The sequence below is a fragment of the Hypanus sabinus genome, chromosome 10 (genome assembly GCF_030144855.1).
Source record: "Hypanus sabinus isolate sHypSab1 chromosome 10, sHypSab1.hap1, whole genome shotgun sequence".
Classification (NCBI taxonomy): Eukaryota; Metazoa; Chordata; class Chondrichthyes; order Myliobatiformes; family Dasyatidae; genus Hypanus; species Hypanus sabinus.
Window position 1 is genome coordinate 32,242,881 of NC_082715.1, and position 18,924 is coordinate 32,261,804.

The 18,924-nt window shown below is 39.5% G+C and overlaps 1 protein-coding gene and 1 long non-coding RNA gene across 4 annotated transcripts in view; one reads left to right on the forward strand and one right to left on the reverse strand.

Annotated features, from left to right (window-relative positions):
* Window positions 1-18,924, forward strand: part of LOC132400551 (chloride intracellular channel protein 5-like) — a 130,374-nt gene that overhangs the window by 12,414 nt on the left and 99,036 nt on the right. Inside the window, exon 1 of one of the 3 annotated variants that reach the window (XM_059981623.1) lies at window positions 13,061-13,089. The exons of 1 other annotated variant lie outside the window; for it this stretch is intronic. In XM_059981623.1, the coding sequence (XP_059837606.1) occupies window positions 13,075-13,089 (15 nt within the window). In that variant the 5' untranslated portion in view covers window positions 13,061-13,074. Of the gene's footprint in view, window positions 1-13,060; window positions 13,090-16,948; window positions 17,229-18,924 lie in introns of those variants that run through there. One more of the 3 variants, XM_059981624.1, reaches the window with a different exon arrangement.
* Window positions 9,620-16,590, reverse strand: LOC132400552 (uncharacterized). The gene is made up of 3 exons (XR_009514288.1): window positions 16,466-16,590; window positions 13,788-13,851; window positions 9,620-12,909 (listed from the first exon to the last, which is right to left on the reverse strand). It is a non-coding gene; the product is annotated as an uncharacterized LOC132400552 (long non-coding RNA).

The window sequence follows — 18,924 nt, forward strand, 5'->3', positions numbered from 1 at the left end:
CTGGGTGGAATTAGATCAATGTTCTCAAATTCTTCTGGTATTTGAAAAAAGACATTTCCTAATGCCATAGCTGTTCTTACCAATGTGTCACATATCTTCCTCAATGAAATGAACAGGAATCATGATTATCGGGCAGTCTTAATAATGATCCTTAACAGTTCACTGTCACCATATTCGATGTAGTAAAAATTAGAAGTTGCATTTGCTATACTTCTGATCTCAACTGTAGAACTGTGGTTTAATTGGGCTGTTCTTCTGCAAAGGTAAAACCCATGTGATACCTTTTGACCCACTTCAAATCTGCAACCCTCTCAATAGATAAATCCTTGAAGTTGGCATCATCTTCTAAATGTGCGTTTGCCTTTCCTGGAACCCCTTTTTAAAAATTCTTCCAAAGAGATTCTTTCTGTCACCACAGAATACAATTGTCTTGTCTTGAATTCATACATGCTGTACAGTTTGACTCTCCTGCCTTGACCCCTTAACGCTCCATCCTGTGAGACTCCACTCCGCTCCTCTCGGATCATATTTTCCTGGTTGAATTCTTCTCTATTTGATCTTAGACTATGTTCTCTGAAGTAGTTTTCTTTTTCCTACTCTTGCTTCTAGTGTCTGCTACCAGTTTGGTAGTGACAGCACTCTACTCTTTTAGAGTTACCAGCTTCAGAATCATGGTCCCCTCCAGAGACCAAATCTGTTCAACATACAAAATGCTGGAGGAACTCAGCAGGCCAAGCAGCATCTATGGGGGAAAAATGTAAACAGTCGACTCCAAATCTTGGCTGGGGTTCTGGTGTAGTACTAGGTGAGGTTTGTATTGCTGGTATTATCTTTGCAGCTAAGACAATAAACTGAGGCAGTTTAAAGATCCCAAGGGCACTTAAGTGCTTTGGGAACTTGAGGGAAGAAAGTGAAATGTGTAATCATGCATATCTCTCTTTACTCATTTACCTGCTTTCATCATTCACAGTAGAGCATTTTCTGCATGTAAACTGATTGTCCAGCTTCAGCTCTTTCATTTGCCTGTAATGGCTAAGCAAACTGTTTCTTCCATCTGAATTTTGGAAATGTCATGTATTATTTCACCTTAAACACTGTTTCCTAGTGATTGGTATTTTCCTTTCCCCAGTAAATGTTTGACCCCGCAGCAGGTATTTGGAGCGGGCCTGAATGGCTTGCAACCTTGTTTGATGCAAGGTGAGTTCTGCTTTTCTGCTGCTTTTCTTCTAATGTAATCAAATTCATGCAAATAGACCATCCTTTAGCAAGCTACAAAGACACACAGTTAAGCAACAGTTTAGTTATAAAGTTCATATCTTCTGTATTCAAATACCAAAAAATGAGTCTGTGCCAGTGAAGTATTTTTCTGAGTTTGCAAACTATTACAAGATAGAAATCCTACAGAACATTACAGGCCCTTCAGCCCACAACTTCACACCGACCATGTAACCTACTCTAGAAACTGCCTAGAATTTCCCTGGCGCATAGCCCTCTGTTTTTCTAAGCTCCATCTAAGAGGCTGTGCAAAGACCCTATTGTATACTCTTCCACTGCTGCCGCTGGCAGTGCATTCCACACACCCGCTACTCTGTGGGAAAACTTATCCCTGACATCCCCTCAGTACCTATTTCCAAGCACCTTAAAACTATGCCCCCCTGTATTAGTCATTTCAGCCCTGGGGAAAAAGCCTCTGGCCAGCCACACAATCAGTGCCCTTCATCTTGTACACCTCTACCAGGTCACCTCTCATCTTCTGTCGCTTCAAGGAAAAAAAGGTCAAGTTCACTCACCTTATTCTCATAAAGTACACCCTCTAATCTGAAATTCTTGAAGATCTCAGATTAGACTTGTGCTACCATTTATATTCCTGCTTTAAGCTGTTAATTTCTACTACCCTATATTTCATTTTCTAAAGATGTTCCTCACTCCCTCATTTATGAGATACTCCTTACAATACATTCCTGGCTAAGCTCTTGTTCATCTGCTCTAATAACACTTGTTTCGTAGCTGAATCTCAAGCAGGCTTTACAAATACTGTACAGAGCTCCTTGGGGTATTCAATATATTTAGGGTATAGGCTTAAGAGTTGTGTAGCATTGACTGATCTGAGAGGTGATGAAGTGCCCTAATATCCCAATGTGCATGTTTAGTTGGGCAAAGGTCATTAATGTTTGCATTAATGCAGTGTATCATCAGTTTACCTGCATCTCAATCAATGTGTTTATAAAATAAAAATTCAATATTTCAAAGTGCAATTTGTTGTACCACTATGGTGGGGGGGGGGAAGTAACTGAATATTTAAAAAGATGTATGCCCATCTGATGCACAAAGGTTAGAATTTTATATTTTTTGCAGAGGCATTTGTATAAATTTATCGGCTACTCACTGTGTTTCATAAAGACAGTGATAGTTGCTGAGTTTGCCGTTGCCATCCTGGCTAATGGCAAGATTGTTCTACCGAGTGGGGATGATGCAGTATCTAATATTTCATTAGCTGTATTATGTCACTTATAACCATGTCGACATGTATAATGGTTTGTTTACAGGGTAATGTCAACTGTAAATTTTGACCTGAATGATGCTATTCTAAAGTGTTGACTTAATTCATCTCGATTTGGGTTTTAAAAATATATTTCTTAAAATTGACTGCACATTATAAACACGAAGTCTGCAGATGCTGGAAATCCAAAGTGACACAACAAAATGCTGGAGAAACTCAGTGGGTCAGGCAGCATCAATGGAAATGAATAAACTGTTGAAGTTTCGGGCAGAGATCTGTCTTCTGGACTGGAAAGGAAGGGGGAGGTGGCCATAATAAAAGTAGGAGGAGGGGAAGGAGGCTGGCTGGTAGGTGATAGGTGAAGCCAGGTGTCTGGGAAAGATGAAGGTCTGGAGGAGTCTGAGAAAGGGAGAAAGGGTAGGAGGAGGAGACCTGGGGGAGGTGATATGCAGGTGAGAAGAAGTAAGAGGGCTGAATGGAGAATAGAAGAATAAGGGATGGGGAAGGAAAAATTGGTGCAATAAGACCTGAATTGTCCCACCTCTGACATCCATTGTAAAAAGTCTCCTCAGTGCTAAAAACCATCTCCATAATGGTAAAAATGACTCTACATTTTCTCACCTCTAAGATCACTTTGACTGGTCTTTCTTTTACTAGTGCTTTTTGTTTGTCTTAAATATTTTGCTGTTGTCCCACCTACTTTGCAATTACAGGTTTCCCCCTCTATCTGAAGGTAGAGCGTTCCTATGAAACAGTTTGTAAGCCAAAATGGTGTAAAGCGAAGAAGCAATTACCGTTAATTTATATGGGAAAAATCTTGAGCGTTCCCAGACCCAAAAAATAACCTACTAAATCAAACCAAATAACACATAAAACCTAATAACACAAACATATAGTAAAAGCAGGAATGATATGATAAATATACAGCCTATATAAAGTAGAAATATCGTATGTATGGTGTAGTTTCACTTAGCAAAATTGGGAAGACAGTGAGCCAAAATCGATTTGGCATAAGCAACACAACTGCCCACACAAGGCTTCACGGTCATGGTAGTCTCTCTCGGGGTAAACACACGTATAAAGTGGGCGTCTTTTTTTGTAAAAGCAAAAATCCTCTTTGGTTAGCAAGAACAAGTACTATTGTAGGTCTTTCGTAACAGCTGGCTGTGGTAAAGCGAACATTTGAAAAAAGGGGGCCACCTGTATATGGTACCCACTATTTTGTGGAAGATAGATTTTTATTCTTTTACTCAAAATACAGTATATTGTCAAACATTTGTATTCATGTTCTATTGTGAAATAAATCAGATTATCTTTGAGCCAAGTACTTTTTGTCTAGTCTAACTCATCTTGTGTGGATGAGTTAACATAGCCTGGAGTTTTTAATCATTGTTTCAATATTTGTTGTTCAATTTATTTAAATTAATGCTATGTTAATATAATGTTGACAAGTAAATTTTGGACTTAGTTTGGTATATAAATCATGTTGAACTCAATAATGGAAGTTCTTAGAATACGTACCAACATGAGAAATTAACATTTATTTAGATATCATTAATGCATTAGATGAGCTCTCTGGTTTTGATGAGGAAACATGGATGTCAGAGCTGGGATGATTAGATAGAAACATTGAAAACCTACAGCACAACACAGGCCCTTCAGCCCACAGTGCTGCCCTGAACATGTACTTAGTTTAGAAATTACCTAAGGTTACCCATAGACCTTTATTTTTCTGAGCTCCATATACCTGTCCAGGAGTCTCTTAAAAGACCCTATCGTATCTGTCTCCACCATCATCGCCAGCAGACCATTCCACATACTCACCACTCTGCGTTTTTTTTTTAAAACTTACCCTGGACATCTCCTCTGTACCTAATTCCAAGTATCTTCAATCTGTGCCCTCTCATGCTAGCCATTTCAGCCCTGGGAAGAAACCTCTGACTATCCACATGATCAATGCCTCTCATCATGTATACTTGGGTCACCTCTCATCCTCTGTTGCTCCAAGGAGAAAAACCTGAGTTCACTCAACCTGTTTTCATAAGGCATGCTCCCCAATCCAGGCAGCATCCTTGTAAATCTCTACACCCTTTCTCTGGCTTCCACATCCTTCCTGTAGCGAGGTGACCAGAACTGAGCACAGTAGTCCAAGAGGGGTCTAACCAGGGTCCTATATAGCTGCAACATTACCTCTCATCTCCTAAACTCAATCCCACGATTGATGAAGGCCAGTGCACCATATGCCTTCTGAACCACAGTCAACCTGTTCAGCTGCTTTGAGCATCCTATGGACTCGGAACCCAAGATCACTCTGATCCTCCACACTGTCCAGATTCAGGTCTATTATTTGTGCCTAAGGAGGTAAACATGGTTCGGAAATTATAAGCATTGTTTGAATAACTTCAGTTTTTCCCCTGACCAAGGGCACTAGTTTGCAGTTGGTTTAACCTGTCCATTTTGTTGACCAAGATGATCCTGCATATGTTGTGTGAAATCATGAAGGCAAGTTTCTGTTTTGCTGGTGTTAAGTTACTTGAAGCGAGGGCTTAAAAACTGAACTGCATCCTTCCGATCCCTGAGAATTTTTTTTCTGCAGCAATGTCAATGTTTACAAATGCAGGTGGGTGATCCCAAATGAAACGTAAATGTGTGCCATGCATAGTGTTAATGCTGTGCTTACTTTTACAACCAAGTAGGGGACATTTGCTCGGAGATGGGGAGATCACTGGAACTGGGACTTGTGTCAAATTGCTGCTTTGCGAAAGTCGCTTTGCAGATTGCAACAGTTGTTTGAAAACGACATCCAGTTGCAATTCTGAAGTATCCACGTAGACCATGAGTTGAGTGTACTCTGTCTGTGGGATCACTTGATACCAAATAACAGTCCTTCAATGGACCATTGCTAGCTGCTCCTACAATGTTTAGATGATCATTAAATCTACTCTAGTCCCACAATGCTTCCTTCTTTACTTTGGCATTCTGCCTTCCATGATCCTCTCTAGGATCAGCATGTCTGATTTGTCTCAGGGAGGAAGGACAGTGTCCTGACTGCTGAGGACTCTATTCCTATCTGTTCAACACTGCAGTTTGGTAATTGTGTTTAATTAGGCTTGGCCCTCAAAATTAATTATTTTGTCTATTTTGACTTGAGTGCCTTTTTGAAATTATTGAAGAATCATGAGTCTTTCGAGAATGAAAAGATGAAGGAATTAAGTATTGCTTAAAACTTGTCTGGTGTGGGGAGACAGGGCTACTGAACTAGATTGAAAGAAGCTGCAGAAAATTGTTTAAAAAAAAATAAAAAATATTAGTCAGCTCCATTTTGGGAACTAGCCTCCGTAGAATCTAAGGCTTCTTCGAGGAGCGGTGCCTCAGAAAGGCAGTGTCCATTATTAGGGAGCCCCATCACCCAGGACATGGCCCTTTTCTCATTGTTACCGTCAGGAAGGAAGTACAGAAGCCTGGAGGCACACACTCAACATTCAGGAACGGCATCCTCCCCTCCTCCATCTGATTCCTAAAAGAACACAGCCTCACTTTTTTACATTATTTTTTTTGCACTATTTTTAATTTAACTATTCAATAAACATGTAAATACTTTGATTTTTCTATATTATCATGTATTACATTCTACTGCTGCTGCTAAGTTAACAAATTTCACGATGTCTGCTGGTGATATTAAACCTGGTGAAGTTGGAGAACTTGAAACCTGACAGATCCCAAAAATCTCAAACTCCAGGGTTTTGAAAGAAGTGGGATTGGACCAATACCTTGTTCCCGGGGTTGGGAACCCTCTTGCACTGGAGATTAGTAGATGCTTTGCTAGCTGCTTTCAAAGTTCTGTTTGTAAAGGGGGTTTCTTTTTTCTTTGTTACTGTGTATGTAATCAAAATGGCTTCTTTGTTAAAAGCAGGAATGCTTCTTTGTTTCGAGAGAGTGCTGGAAGCTTGTTTGGGTTAAAATTTACTGATAACGAGAATTGTATTCCTTTGTAAACCAATTGGGATTAATGTTGTTCTTTCTTCTGAGTCTGTAAGCTATTGTTGGCGGGCTTTTGGGGAGATTGGCGCGAGGGGTTGAGAAAGAGAGGATGCGATGCTGTAAGCTGGGCGAGGGACGGACCCCAAGTGGGGGTCCGAGGACAGGAGGTACTCCGAGGAGAGTAGATGAAGCTAGATGTGCTTGGTTGACCACTTCGGGTGGTCCTGAGCTGCGAGTCGAGGAGTTCAGAGGGGATCGAATGGTGGCCAGAAGACTTCAGTAATTGAGCTCCAACGGTTGTGCACGAAGTGGTTTGGACTTTGATAAGTTTGGTGCCTTTTCTTTATTTTTTTCTTCATATATACTGTATTGTTATTAATCACTTAGTTATAGTAACCTTTATAAATTGTACTCATTTAATCGCATATGGTGTACTGTCTGTTTTTGGGCGAGGCGGGGACATCACACAGCATCCACACCAGCTGATTACCCAGTTTGGCGGGGCCAAAGGCTGCTCTCCCTAGACGAAACGAGCTGAGCGAGCCTGAGGCGACCCAGGGGGTTACATGTAGATCCTGGAATTGTTATTGTGGAATGGACGGTAGCAAATATACCCCCCCCCCCCACTATGTAAGATAAAAAGGGAGAGACTGAAAACAGCATTACAGCCTTGTTATCTTAATGCTCGTGGTAGGGAAAATCTGAAATCTATCTTGAAGAATTTAATAGTAGAACACTTTGAAGACTATGATCAGATTGAGCAGAGACCATGCTGATTTATGAAGGAAAATCACTTTGTCTACTGAAAATGACATTTTTTTACTCGGGTGCAATAATGATATAATCCTGTATCTGGAGTGCTGTGAAGGTTTATTCTGTTAATTTACAACAGACTGATAGATTTTAACACAGTCATCTCAGGAGGAGCAGGATGAAAATAAATATTTCACACCCACTTAAGCTCTTGGCAGTTCCTCACTTTTTTTGGCGTTGTGTTCAAGGTTTGGAGAGTTTTGGAAACAAAATTGGGTGAGTTATTCTTTTGGAGAGTATTTGGATGTTATTCCACAGCCTGGTATGGAAACACCAAAGCCCGTGAACAGAAAATTTTACAAAACGTAGTGGATACAGTTCAGTTCAACACAGATAAAGCTGTCCCCACCATTGAGCACATCTTCATGGAGCTTTGTCACAGGAAAGCAGCATCCCTCATCGGGGTGCCCCGCTGCCCAGGTCATGTTCTCTTTATACTCCTGTCATCCGGATGAATGTACAGGAGCTTCAAAACTCGCACCACCGGCTTCAAGAACAGTTATTACCCCTCAACCATCAGGCTCTTGAACCAAAGGGGATAACTTATTACACAACTTCATTTGGCCCATCACTGAAGCATTCCCTCAGCCTATGGATGTATTTTCATCCCATGTTCTTGATGTTTAAGGCTTATTTATTCTTATTATTTTCTTTTTGTATTTTCAGTTTGTTGTCTTTTTGCACACTGTGTAATGCCCAAATTGGTGCGGTCTTTCATTGATTCTATTATGGTTATTATTCTATGGATTTATTGAGTGTGAATGAAAGAATAATAAATTTACTTTGAACTTTGAACTTATAGAAAATCAAGGAGTGATTTATTTGAAGTAGGTAAGATGATTAAGAAAGATTCTAAGGTAGATGAAGAGTCCAAGGCAATGGAAGAGTTTAGAAAGGGCTTCTTGTAATAATGTAAGAAAAAGTTGAAACATTGGTCTCACAAGCTCATTTTAAGATATCTAAATATAGAAGTTTGGTAGGCAAAGATATTAAGGATTACAGAAGCAGAGTGTAAACTGAATTAAGATACAGATCAGCTAATTGAATAGGCTCAAGGTTACTGAGTGAATAACTCCTGCTTTTGCTTCTGCAACAGTTGGTGATGTTTAAAGAGAACTATTTATGTGCATGTCAGCTCACCATTTCTATCTTCAGTTTTGTGTTGCCATCTGTAACTTTGCTGGGACTTTGAAGAAAGGGTGAACTTCTGAGTAATTTATGAGGTGGGAGCAGATTTTATTGAATGATCACCCAACTCAAGGTTGGAGACTTCATGATCATTTTAAAACTAGAACAGAAAATTGCTCTGAATCTGATATAAAGCAGAAAATTTAGGAAGTACTCGGCTGCATTTGTGGAGAGGAAAGTAATAGCATTTGGTGTCATTTAACTTTTACCAGAACCTTTCTTCACAGATGGTGCTTGACCTGCTGGTTATTCTCTTTTTCTTTTTTTCTTATTTTCTTTTTTATTGAGGACGAAGTATAGCAACATGTCTTGACTTGCCATGAGAAACGGGCTTGTTGCTTCTTTACGAGGATCTTTCTGGCAGCCTGGCTTACTGCTTTGTAAAGGAGGAAGGTGTGGTCTGGTATAAACATATGGACAGGATATTCCTTTTGAAGTCAAGTATGATGGAGCAGTTGTTTATACTGAGCACAGAGCAGGGCAGCTATATAGGCAGAGGCTACTTGCTCAGATCACTAATCCCCATTTCTATTCAGCAATGCTTTTTGTGAGCCAAGGTCCAAACGTCAGAAGCTGGTTTCAGCCAGGTTAAAATATTGTACGAAATGTCAGCAGCAAGTTTATAAAAAATCTGTTGTTTAATGGTACATTTTTAAATGGAGTCCTAGTCATTTGTGTACAGTGCCTCAGGAGTTGATAGAGAAAATGAATCTAATTGTAGCCTGATACAAGGTTTCAAGTATATCTTTTGAGGGAATGAAACATGTCAGAGCAATTAACTGTCAGGATGTTACTATGACAACTGATGGTGGTGGGTAGAGAAGGAGCCTGACAATGCATGCACTTTTTGTTCCCCATAAAGGTTGTTTTCTGACTAGGCATAGAAAAGTAATGCCATGTTTTGAAGTCAACATAAAGCACATTGCAGTAAAATGAGTGTTCAAAGGTTGTTAACCAAGGATAAATTTTCTGTTTCTACTGGGAATACACTTTTTATTCATGTGCATTTTCTTGCACTTCCAAGAAAAGAAAATATGGCTTCGGATTTCTTTGTCAACCCAGAAAGAAGGAAACAAAACGGTTCTGTTGGTTTAAACCAGTTGTGATTCTGGCTGAAACTGATCCCAGCTCATTCCTGGTTTTGTCAGATAGCGTCTGACCAATTGCTATTTAACACCACAACCATGTTATTTGTATAGTATCTTAACAAAAGCAGAACCTTCCAAGGTACTGCATACTGGCATGAGGAAGTGGTGTTAATAGGAGGATAGATAACAAGGCTTGAAGTTAGTTTTGTGGAAGGCTTTTGGAGAAGAGATGGAGTTTTATGAAAGAACAAGATCAAGTGAAAGAAAATGAATTGATAAGGTTGGGCAAATAGAATTTGGAGTGGATTAAATGTCTAAAGGATGGTAGATATTTCAAAGACTGAGACTATGAAGGGATTTTAACAAGAATAAAAATGTTCAATTTGGATGACTGAGAGTCATGTTGTGGTATTTTGCATCGTGTCCGTGGAGCTCAATTTGGTAGAGTTGAAAGATGAGGGATCAGTCAGGAGGTGCATTATTTAATAGTTAAATCTGGAGATGACAGGTCTCCATTGAGACACTTTCTTTTAATTGGAATCTGTTATAAAGTTTTACATGATACATTAAAGGTTATCAACATTTATCAACATTTTGCATACAAGTCATAATGAAAGAGAAGCATAAAAATCTTGTATCCAAGCTTTATCAGTGGAAGATAAATGTCAAACTTTTTCCACTTGAAAATACAGTAACAAAAACATTTGAGAAGTCCAATAGCAGCTTTTGGTCAAACAATATTTGAAGTTGGAAATGTTTGCAAATTGTATTTTGTAATGCAATGTGTATTTTATGCCTTTTAATGAGATCACTTCATTTTCACGATGCAGTAATGCATTTCTAATGTACACTTTAGATACCTATTGCTTCTGGGTTTCTATAACCAGCAGGTGATGCAAAGTATCAATGCTTACACACAAAGAATTTTTACTCCTCTCCTAATCTTTTACTTCCTATGTCATTCTGTGTGTGCTCAGTTTATTAAAGAGTGTGCATTCAAAGTGCCTTTGGGACTGTTCAGTGGCCCAGGTGCTCTACGATTGAGAATAAGCTCTTTGGCCTGCTAAACCTGTTCCACTAGACTGTTTGATCTTGACTGGTCACCTATGTTTTATACCCATTGATGACTCTCTTGGGTATTTGCTAATTAAAAATAATATTAGATCATAAGTTTAATAAATGACTTGGGATTAGTTTGTAAACAGTACTCCAAACAGCTACCATCCCTCATGAGAAGAAGGGTTTTCAAACCTCCAGTCCTGAAATGCCTTTTTTTTTCTCTGGACCTAAGGACATAGGATCAGAATTAAGCCCTTCAGCCCATATGGTCTTCCATCATGGCTGATTTATATTTACACTCAGCCCCATTCTCCTGCCCTCCCTGTAACCTTTGATGCCCTTATCAAGAACCTATCAACCTGCACTCTAAATATACCCAATGACCTGGCACTACAGATTCCTGTGGCAATGAATTCCACAGCTTGCTATAAACCATTTTTGTCTGGTGTATAGTTTATTCTGAATGCAACATCAAATAACAAAGATACAAGATCATGATGTGTAGAATCAAATGAGAAATCAGCTCAAGGAAAAATGATCGCATGCTCAAGTTTTGGGAATGCTCTCTGACATGAGACGGCCAGGGAAAACCACATGGAACAATTGAGATGTTTGTTTTTGTCCCGATCGTGTAGAATTTATGATCAACTAGCCCTGTATTACAGGATGATGGATGGCTTAATTTAGATAATGCTGAAATATCTTTGTTTAATAGCAGCCATGTAAGGAGGATTCCATTATTAAATGAGAGCTACAAAGTTCAAGTAAGAAAATGAAAGTATCTTCAAGGTTCACTGGCCTTATTTTTAAATAATTGCTAGAATTATATTATATATTATAGAAAAACAGAATTTTAAAAGCATGATTAAGAGCAAATCCTTTGTGGGATCCCAAGCTATATAAAATATGATGGCATCAATATATCACTTAGTGCTTGTTTTTAATAGAGTATAACAGAAATGAACACATTCTTTTTGCCTTTATTTTTTTCCACTGTTGGCAGTTTTTGCTATTGCCGTGGATGCTTATCTGTTCTGTTTGTAGGCATTTGTTGTTCTTTTGTAGTTCATCAGTTTTCCACATTTCCGTGAAAGGACCCGTATCCTGGTTGAACGAGGTGGGAGTTCTCAGCCAAGAAGGTGAAATGATTTAGTTTTTGTGGGAAATGCTTGAGTGGGGGTTTTGATTTTCCTGATGGAATGAGCATTCTTGAGAAGAACTGCAGGTGCTGGATATTTTTCTGAAGAGCGTAAAATACTGGATCCTCCCAATAGGTCAAACAGTGCCCGTGGAAAGGAGCCAGTATCTTCAGCTCAAAGACAATACGATAATACCAAGAAAGACAGGAGAAGATGGCTAGATTAAAGTTATAGTAAACATGGAGGGATGCACAGACAAAAGGAATACATCTGAGATGGGATCAGGATTGGCATTGTGAAGTCATCTGGCTGATAGATTACTCAGAACTGTTAGAGAAATCAAGCAGAAGGGCATGCAAAAGCTCTGAGTTGTAGGAAAGAGCTCTAGGAAATGCCAGCAGATTAGACGGTGTCAATGGGATGGGGGGGGGGGGGATGTGATGTCACAGAATTGGCCATTTCTGATACAAGGCAAAAGCAAGTTTTCTGACAATATTAATTACAATACTAGGTGTGGTAATCTGCAACAAACCGTAATGGAAGATGACACTTACATTATGCCTCATTGGAGTACCCAGGACCTCACACAGATAACTCAGAAGCTTGGGACTAGCCTTGTGAACTGAATGAAGAATCTGTAAAGCTGTCACCCAGTCTTCATTTGGCTTCTCCAGTGTACCATTAGAAATTGCCGGAAGTCCAAGAGAATTGATTCTTCACCTGAAAGTGATGTTTGAATCACTGATGGGAAGGGATGAGGTAAAAGGTGGATGTTGCATGTGAAGGTGCTTCAAGAAGTGGACTTGCTGATGAAAGAATAGACCAGGTAGTTGTGGAAGGAATGCTGAAAGGAAAGAACTGTATGTGTTAGCGGAATCTCATCGAAGTTGGCAGAAATTGAAGGATGGGATCTTCGGATAGGGTAGAACAGTGGCACAAAGTTATTGCTCAGGTGACCCGGCATTGATTCTGATCTCGTGTGCTGTTTCTCTGGAGTTTACATGTTCCACCTGCATGAGTTTCCACTGGGTCTGCAGTTGTCTCCAATATCTCAAGGATGTTTGGTGGTTAATAATTATTGTAAATCACTCCTGGTGGACATCAATATGGAAATTGTCCCCTCATGCACAGATCGGTGGTTCTAAGAATAGAAGCAATTTGGTTACCAAAGTAAAACTTCAAACCACCACCTGACAATATCAACATCATGCAGTCACACATTAATGTGATAACATACTTGAAATTCATCATCACATTGTTGGTTCGTGTGAAGCTGCTGAAGTACTGATTAAACTTGTAAAAACCAATGAACTTTTCTCATGTGAGTTACTCTGAGGTTCTCCTTTTCTGGTTAACAGTGGGTAGACAGTTTGATTGTTACATTGTATTTTTCTTTGGAGATGGGATTGATTAAGATTCATGGGTTTTCCATTCTTAATTAGTCCTTGATGGTGAAAGGCTATGGTTCTCTACTGATTTTTCTGTTTTGTTGAACTATCTTCCTGATGTGGGGTGGGGGGGGGGGGATGTAGGGGAGCAGTGTGTATTGCCTTCCTGATGTGTAAATTGGGGATAAGGAGCTGAATGTCGTAGAGCATGCTGTACTAGATATTGCATGGCTGTGGTACAAATGTGTATCATGATCAGTTAAAAGAATCTAACAAACTTTTTAAAAGTTTGGCAGAAAGTAAAATGTTGCATATGAAATAAGATGTGTACTTCTATCTCAATTTTCATGTGTAGTTTTAACTAAATTTTGGTAAAATGTCTTCTCTCGATAATTATTCTCGTATTCCAATGGTTTCTACTAAATCATCTCCTTAAACCACTTCATGCAAGAGACTACCTGCATGGACTGAACTAGGATTTTGCATACTTCATAACTTTTTTTTAACCAGACATACTAATCCAATTTTTCCTCTAGTCCTATAGCTTTTTTCTTTGTGGTTCACTTAAGTTTGTGTTGTCTGAGATTGTCCTCCTTTTTGGGCAGAAGGGGGTAGGGAAAGAAATACTCACCCCAAATTTCATGGCGCTAGTAGAAACAGAAAATGCTGGAAACATTCAGCAGGCCAAACTGCACCTGTAGAAAAGAACGAGAGTAGATCTTGTTCCCTATAGTAAGTAACATACTGATTGTTTTTCATCTCTTCTGCACAGCCATTTTTCTCCCTTCCAAAATCACATCATCACTCTTTAAACAACCTACTCTTGACCCCATCCAAACTTTACAACATCCCTAGTCCTCTCCATGGTTCTTAATGTGTCTTAGCATATCATCTCCGGAGACACTTGTCATCTTTTTAAAAAAAAATTGGATAGGTATATGGACAGGAAAGGAATGGAGGGTTATGGGCTGAGTGTGGGTAGGTGGGACTAGTTGAGAGTAAGCGTTCGGCATGGACTAGAAGGGTGGAAATGGCCTGTTTCCATGCTGTAATTGTTATATGGTTATATGACACCAAGGATTGATCTCTGGTATCATTCTTCATGTACATGCAACCTATTAATTCTACCTTAGGATAAGGAATCTGGTCATTGTAAGAGTGCCAGCGGTAGGAATCTTAGTATTTGGGGGTTTTCGAAAGGTCTGAGCTGATTTTTGGTATTTGACCTGTCGTGATTCTTTTCAGCGTGTTTCCTGCTATAAAATAAAGCTTGGTTGTATGTCAGGCAGATGAGCTAGTTCTCCTCTTGCCAATGGGTGTGGTTGCATAGGCACTATTTGATGGATCTGAGCTATCTTGCCACTATTTTAGCTGTTGGTTTTACAAAGACATGTAATACATAGTTTTCTGGTGTTACAAATTATTTGGAATGCAAGGATACATGCCTCCTTAATAATTTAATTCTGACGGAAGGCTCCTGTGTTTGAATGGTTTCTCTCGCTTGATGCTGTCAGAGGATGGTACCAGAGCTCTGGGTCTACGCTTTGTGGATTGGACTGTTACAGTTTTGTGCTTTTTATGTTCTGTTTTTGCTCGTTCTTTCCTGTTGCTGTTTGCACAATATGTTTTTTTGCATGTGGAGGGGTTGATTTTTTTGTTTGAATAGGTTCCGTGGTTTCCTTCGTTTAGTGGCTGTGGGGAAGAGAAATCTCAGGGTTGTATACTGTATACCTACATACTTTGACAGTGAATGTACTTTAAATCCTTGCCCATTGTGCCTCTTGAACAAAGGTTGAGTTAACCTGCTGTTGGGAGTTGTCATGACTTCAAACCAGAAATGTTTAATTGGCTGTAAGGTGAAATTATTGAAAATCTTATTTCACCTCCCCACTCACCTTTTATGGTCACATTCTCAATGTCACGACTCATTCCTATGCTATTTTCAATTCTTAAGCCCTACATCCACTTTTGTATAGCTTGTTAAATGCAAGCAGCACTAATCATTTATCACTAAACCTTTTGCCTCTTCACTCCCCATCCTGTCTTGTTCCTTATTCAATTCCTCACTCTTACAGGAGGCTTGGCATTTTGGAGTCCTAAAAGACCCCAAACTGAGTGTGCCATCTATATCTAGTCTGTTACAATGGTTGCTTGCTTTGATGTTTCTGTTTTTAAAAAAAAATAGGCATTCTTTGCTTTCTTAGTAACTGTCTTCTCACTTTGCTATTCCAGAAGGTTATCTATTAGCCTTTCTCTGTAAACTTCAACTCGCCCAAAATACTGCAGTATTTAAAATTTACCCTTCACCTCTGATGGCATTTGTGTCTGGCATAGATTTGGAGGTCTCCAATGCTTGGATCTGAAGAGGATGTCCTTGTATACACAAATAAATAACTTGCTCTCATAGCTGTGTTTGTGCTGTGTCTTGCAGTGTTTTTCTAATATTATGCTCTCATCTACAAATCATACTGATGCCTACTATGTTTGACAGTGATTGTACTTCGAATCCTTGACCGTTGTGCCTCCTGAACAGAAGTTAACTTAGCCTGCTGCTGGGAGTTGTCTTGTGCTTCTATAAAGCATACTGTTACCTCTTCATGAAGACTGTAAATTTAGAAGTAGCAAGAGGTTTCCATTCCAAATAAATAACAAATTTCTTTGAAAAACAGAATCTTGGGATACCAGCTTTTCCTTACTTAGATTCTTCCTTATCCATGTTCCTAGAGATCTTTTACAAAACAATTATTTGTGATCTCTGCTTTTTCTTTCTTACTCCAGTGCACAGTTATTGCTCCTGATAGATTCCAGTAAATTGCCCAAAAGCATTGGTATGTAGCCATCCCTTCCCTCGGCAGCTACGGAGCTTGAAACTATCCCTACTGATGGTGAGTTTTGCCACCCAGAAGGCTAAAGTTGGATGCCCAAAGGATGCATTTTTTTTTAAAGAAGCAAATTGACAATCGTTTCTAGGGTTGGGTTGGAGATGAACAGGAGTTGAAGTCTTGTGGGTGGGAACCTGACTAATCTTGTTGGCCGTGATGGGCTGATGCAAATTCAATACACCTAAAGGTGTTGAAGTGCTAGTGTAAAAAGTAATATCTTCCTACTGCATAGTTGTACACAACATCTACTTCCTGTGTTCCCCTCTCCCATCTGCCTCCTCTGCCCTCGCAGTTCCAACAGCCTGTCAGTCCCTCTACATCTGGTTTCACCTATCACCTACAAGATTATATTTCCATCCCCTCCCCTTTTTGTATAGGATATCTCAGCAGGCTTTCCTGTTTCCCAGCCCTGTTGCAGGATCCTGACCTGAAACGTTGGCGTGATTATTTTGCCTCCACAGATGCTGCTTGTCCCACTGAGCTCTTCCTGAATTCTTCTGCGGTTTCCAGATTCCTGTATCTGCTGTCACTTTGGTCTTCAGGACAAAGTAAATTGGCTTAGTGAAAATTTCCAGTCAGCATTAAACACTATCTGGAGTTTGGCTTCATGTGTGTATATATATTTAACTAGTAATTCTTAATAATGAATTTGCTGATCTATGACCTTGTGGTTTACTATTTAATCTGAGATATGACTTAAATGACGGGTTTTTGTGTATTGTTGCCACGGCATTGCAAACAACTCTGTAATATTTAAGGTATTAGTACATCTTGTAACACAAGTTAAATCTCCATTAACAATACTTTGATGTGGGATAAGCATGCTGTGCTCATTACTAGGAGAGATTGTTTTTCAAACTCCAGTTCAGGAAACAACATTTCAGGGTGTGTCTTATTCTGCAATCATGGAGAGTCTGGTTCACCACCACCACCTCCCTCTGCAAGTCTCGGCTGCAGAGCGTGGCCCACTCAGTGCGGAAGATTATTAGCTGTCAGCTATCAACATTAGGAGACCTATTCATCACCAGAGTGGAGAAAAGAACTGAAAAAATTACTGATGACTCTACCCACCCTAGCAGCCACCTTTTCACCAATTTGCCTTGGGGGAGACACCATCACCATCATGACTACACGTCACCTCCAAAGCTGCTTTTCTGTAGCTATCCAACTTCTCAACAAAATTCATTCAGGTGAAGTACCCTAAAATGTCCCTGCATGATGTGTGTTAACTTGTCTTTCCTGCTCTCCTTGATCTGTTGATAATTATTGAGTGTGTTCAAATGAGTTCAAGTTTGATTATTGACTTTTTGCACATGTGACTGTTCTGCTAATTGTTGAATGCTCATGGCTGTTTGCACGATTGTCTTGTAAGTTGTTGTTTGCTATTGTGTTGCTATTCTGGTATTGTCCTGTGTGTTAGACTTGGCACTGAACCCCAATCAAGTCTGGTATGTTTCACACACTGACAATAAAGTGATTCTGATGACTCTGAACCCTCCCATTGCTTTGTTCTGGAAAGTAAAACTACAGAACATGCATTTCTAGAACAGTGGGAGTAAAGTCACTTTTAAGTTTAATGTATGTATCTGTCAAAGAAATTGCTTTCTATTTTGGGGTTTTACTTTAGCAGGAGAAACCCCTAGCTTTTCTGAAAACAACTTGAATTAGTCCTGGCATCATTTTAATAAATCTTACTGTCTTGTCCAAGGTTTCACTGAAGAGTGGTGTCGTGAATTGGCCATAGTATCCTTGACATTCTTCCAAATATTTCCTCGGTTTGCATTTTATGCCAAGATTCTCTATCTTTAAGAACATTCTCAACTTGTTCTTCCATGACTAATGATTTGATTTGTCTGCTTGTACCTCCACATCTTTGTTCCTTGCCCTTGTTTCAAATGGTCATCTATTTAATTGCCTTCCCTTGCGTTTCTTGATGAGGCAAGTCATTTCATTTTTTAGCTAAATCTGTTCATGAAATTTCTGAGTGTCGACTATGGATAAGTGGATTCTAGTCAAGATGGCGCCTGCATACAATACTCCTTCGGTCAATATCTTGATAGATTATGAAACCATATTTCACTTTTCTAAGTTTGTTTTTCGTTCCGAATGTGATTCTGGAGCTGTTGGAGCCTATGATATGTAGTTTGGGGATCATTTGGGTGTTTGAGTGCTCTGCAGTCTCCGAGTGGATCCCAGGAGGCAGAGACAGCGTGCACGAACCACATGGTGAGATGGCTGCGGGATGGGGCGCCAGCCAATACTTGACTCCATTTTGCTGATTAGTGCTTCTATTATTATGCCTATTAAGGTAACAAGGGAGATTGAAGCATTAAGTCAAAGGTGCAGGATGAGCACCAGCTGCCTGCCTTTTGATCACTCTGCTATAGAGAGGGGAAGACTGCCTTCTGATCACTGGGGGATTGCTCTGTTATCAGCAAGATAGTGGGATCTGCTGCCAGAGGGGGAAATGCCTGCTGCTAGGCCTGGAGATTGTTAGCCAGGTTTTCTGCATTTTGATATATAGACTTGGACTATAGACTTTTCCCAGTCTTGTAGATCTTTTATATTCAGTGGTTTTTGCCCAATCTTTCATTTTTCTTGTGTGTAGAGGAGGGGATTTGCGGATCAATGTTCCTGTTCTATTTTTATATCCTTTGTGCGGGAGGAGGGATTTTGGGGTTGATCATGTTGCTGTTCTTTTTCTGGCTATCTGAAGAATTATTTGTATAGTTGTATACTTTGATAACAAATGAACCTTTTTTAAATTGGTAAAGTTCTATTTGTGAAGGAAATTATATCAAAGATTTTTGGGCATATTTTTGTTAGTGAACATTTATCATTTTTAAGACATCTTTAAATTTAATCTGCTTAGTACACTATAATCTG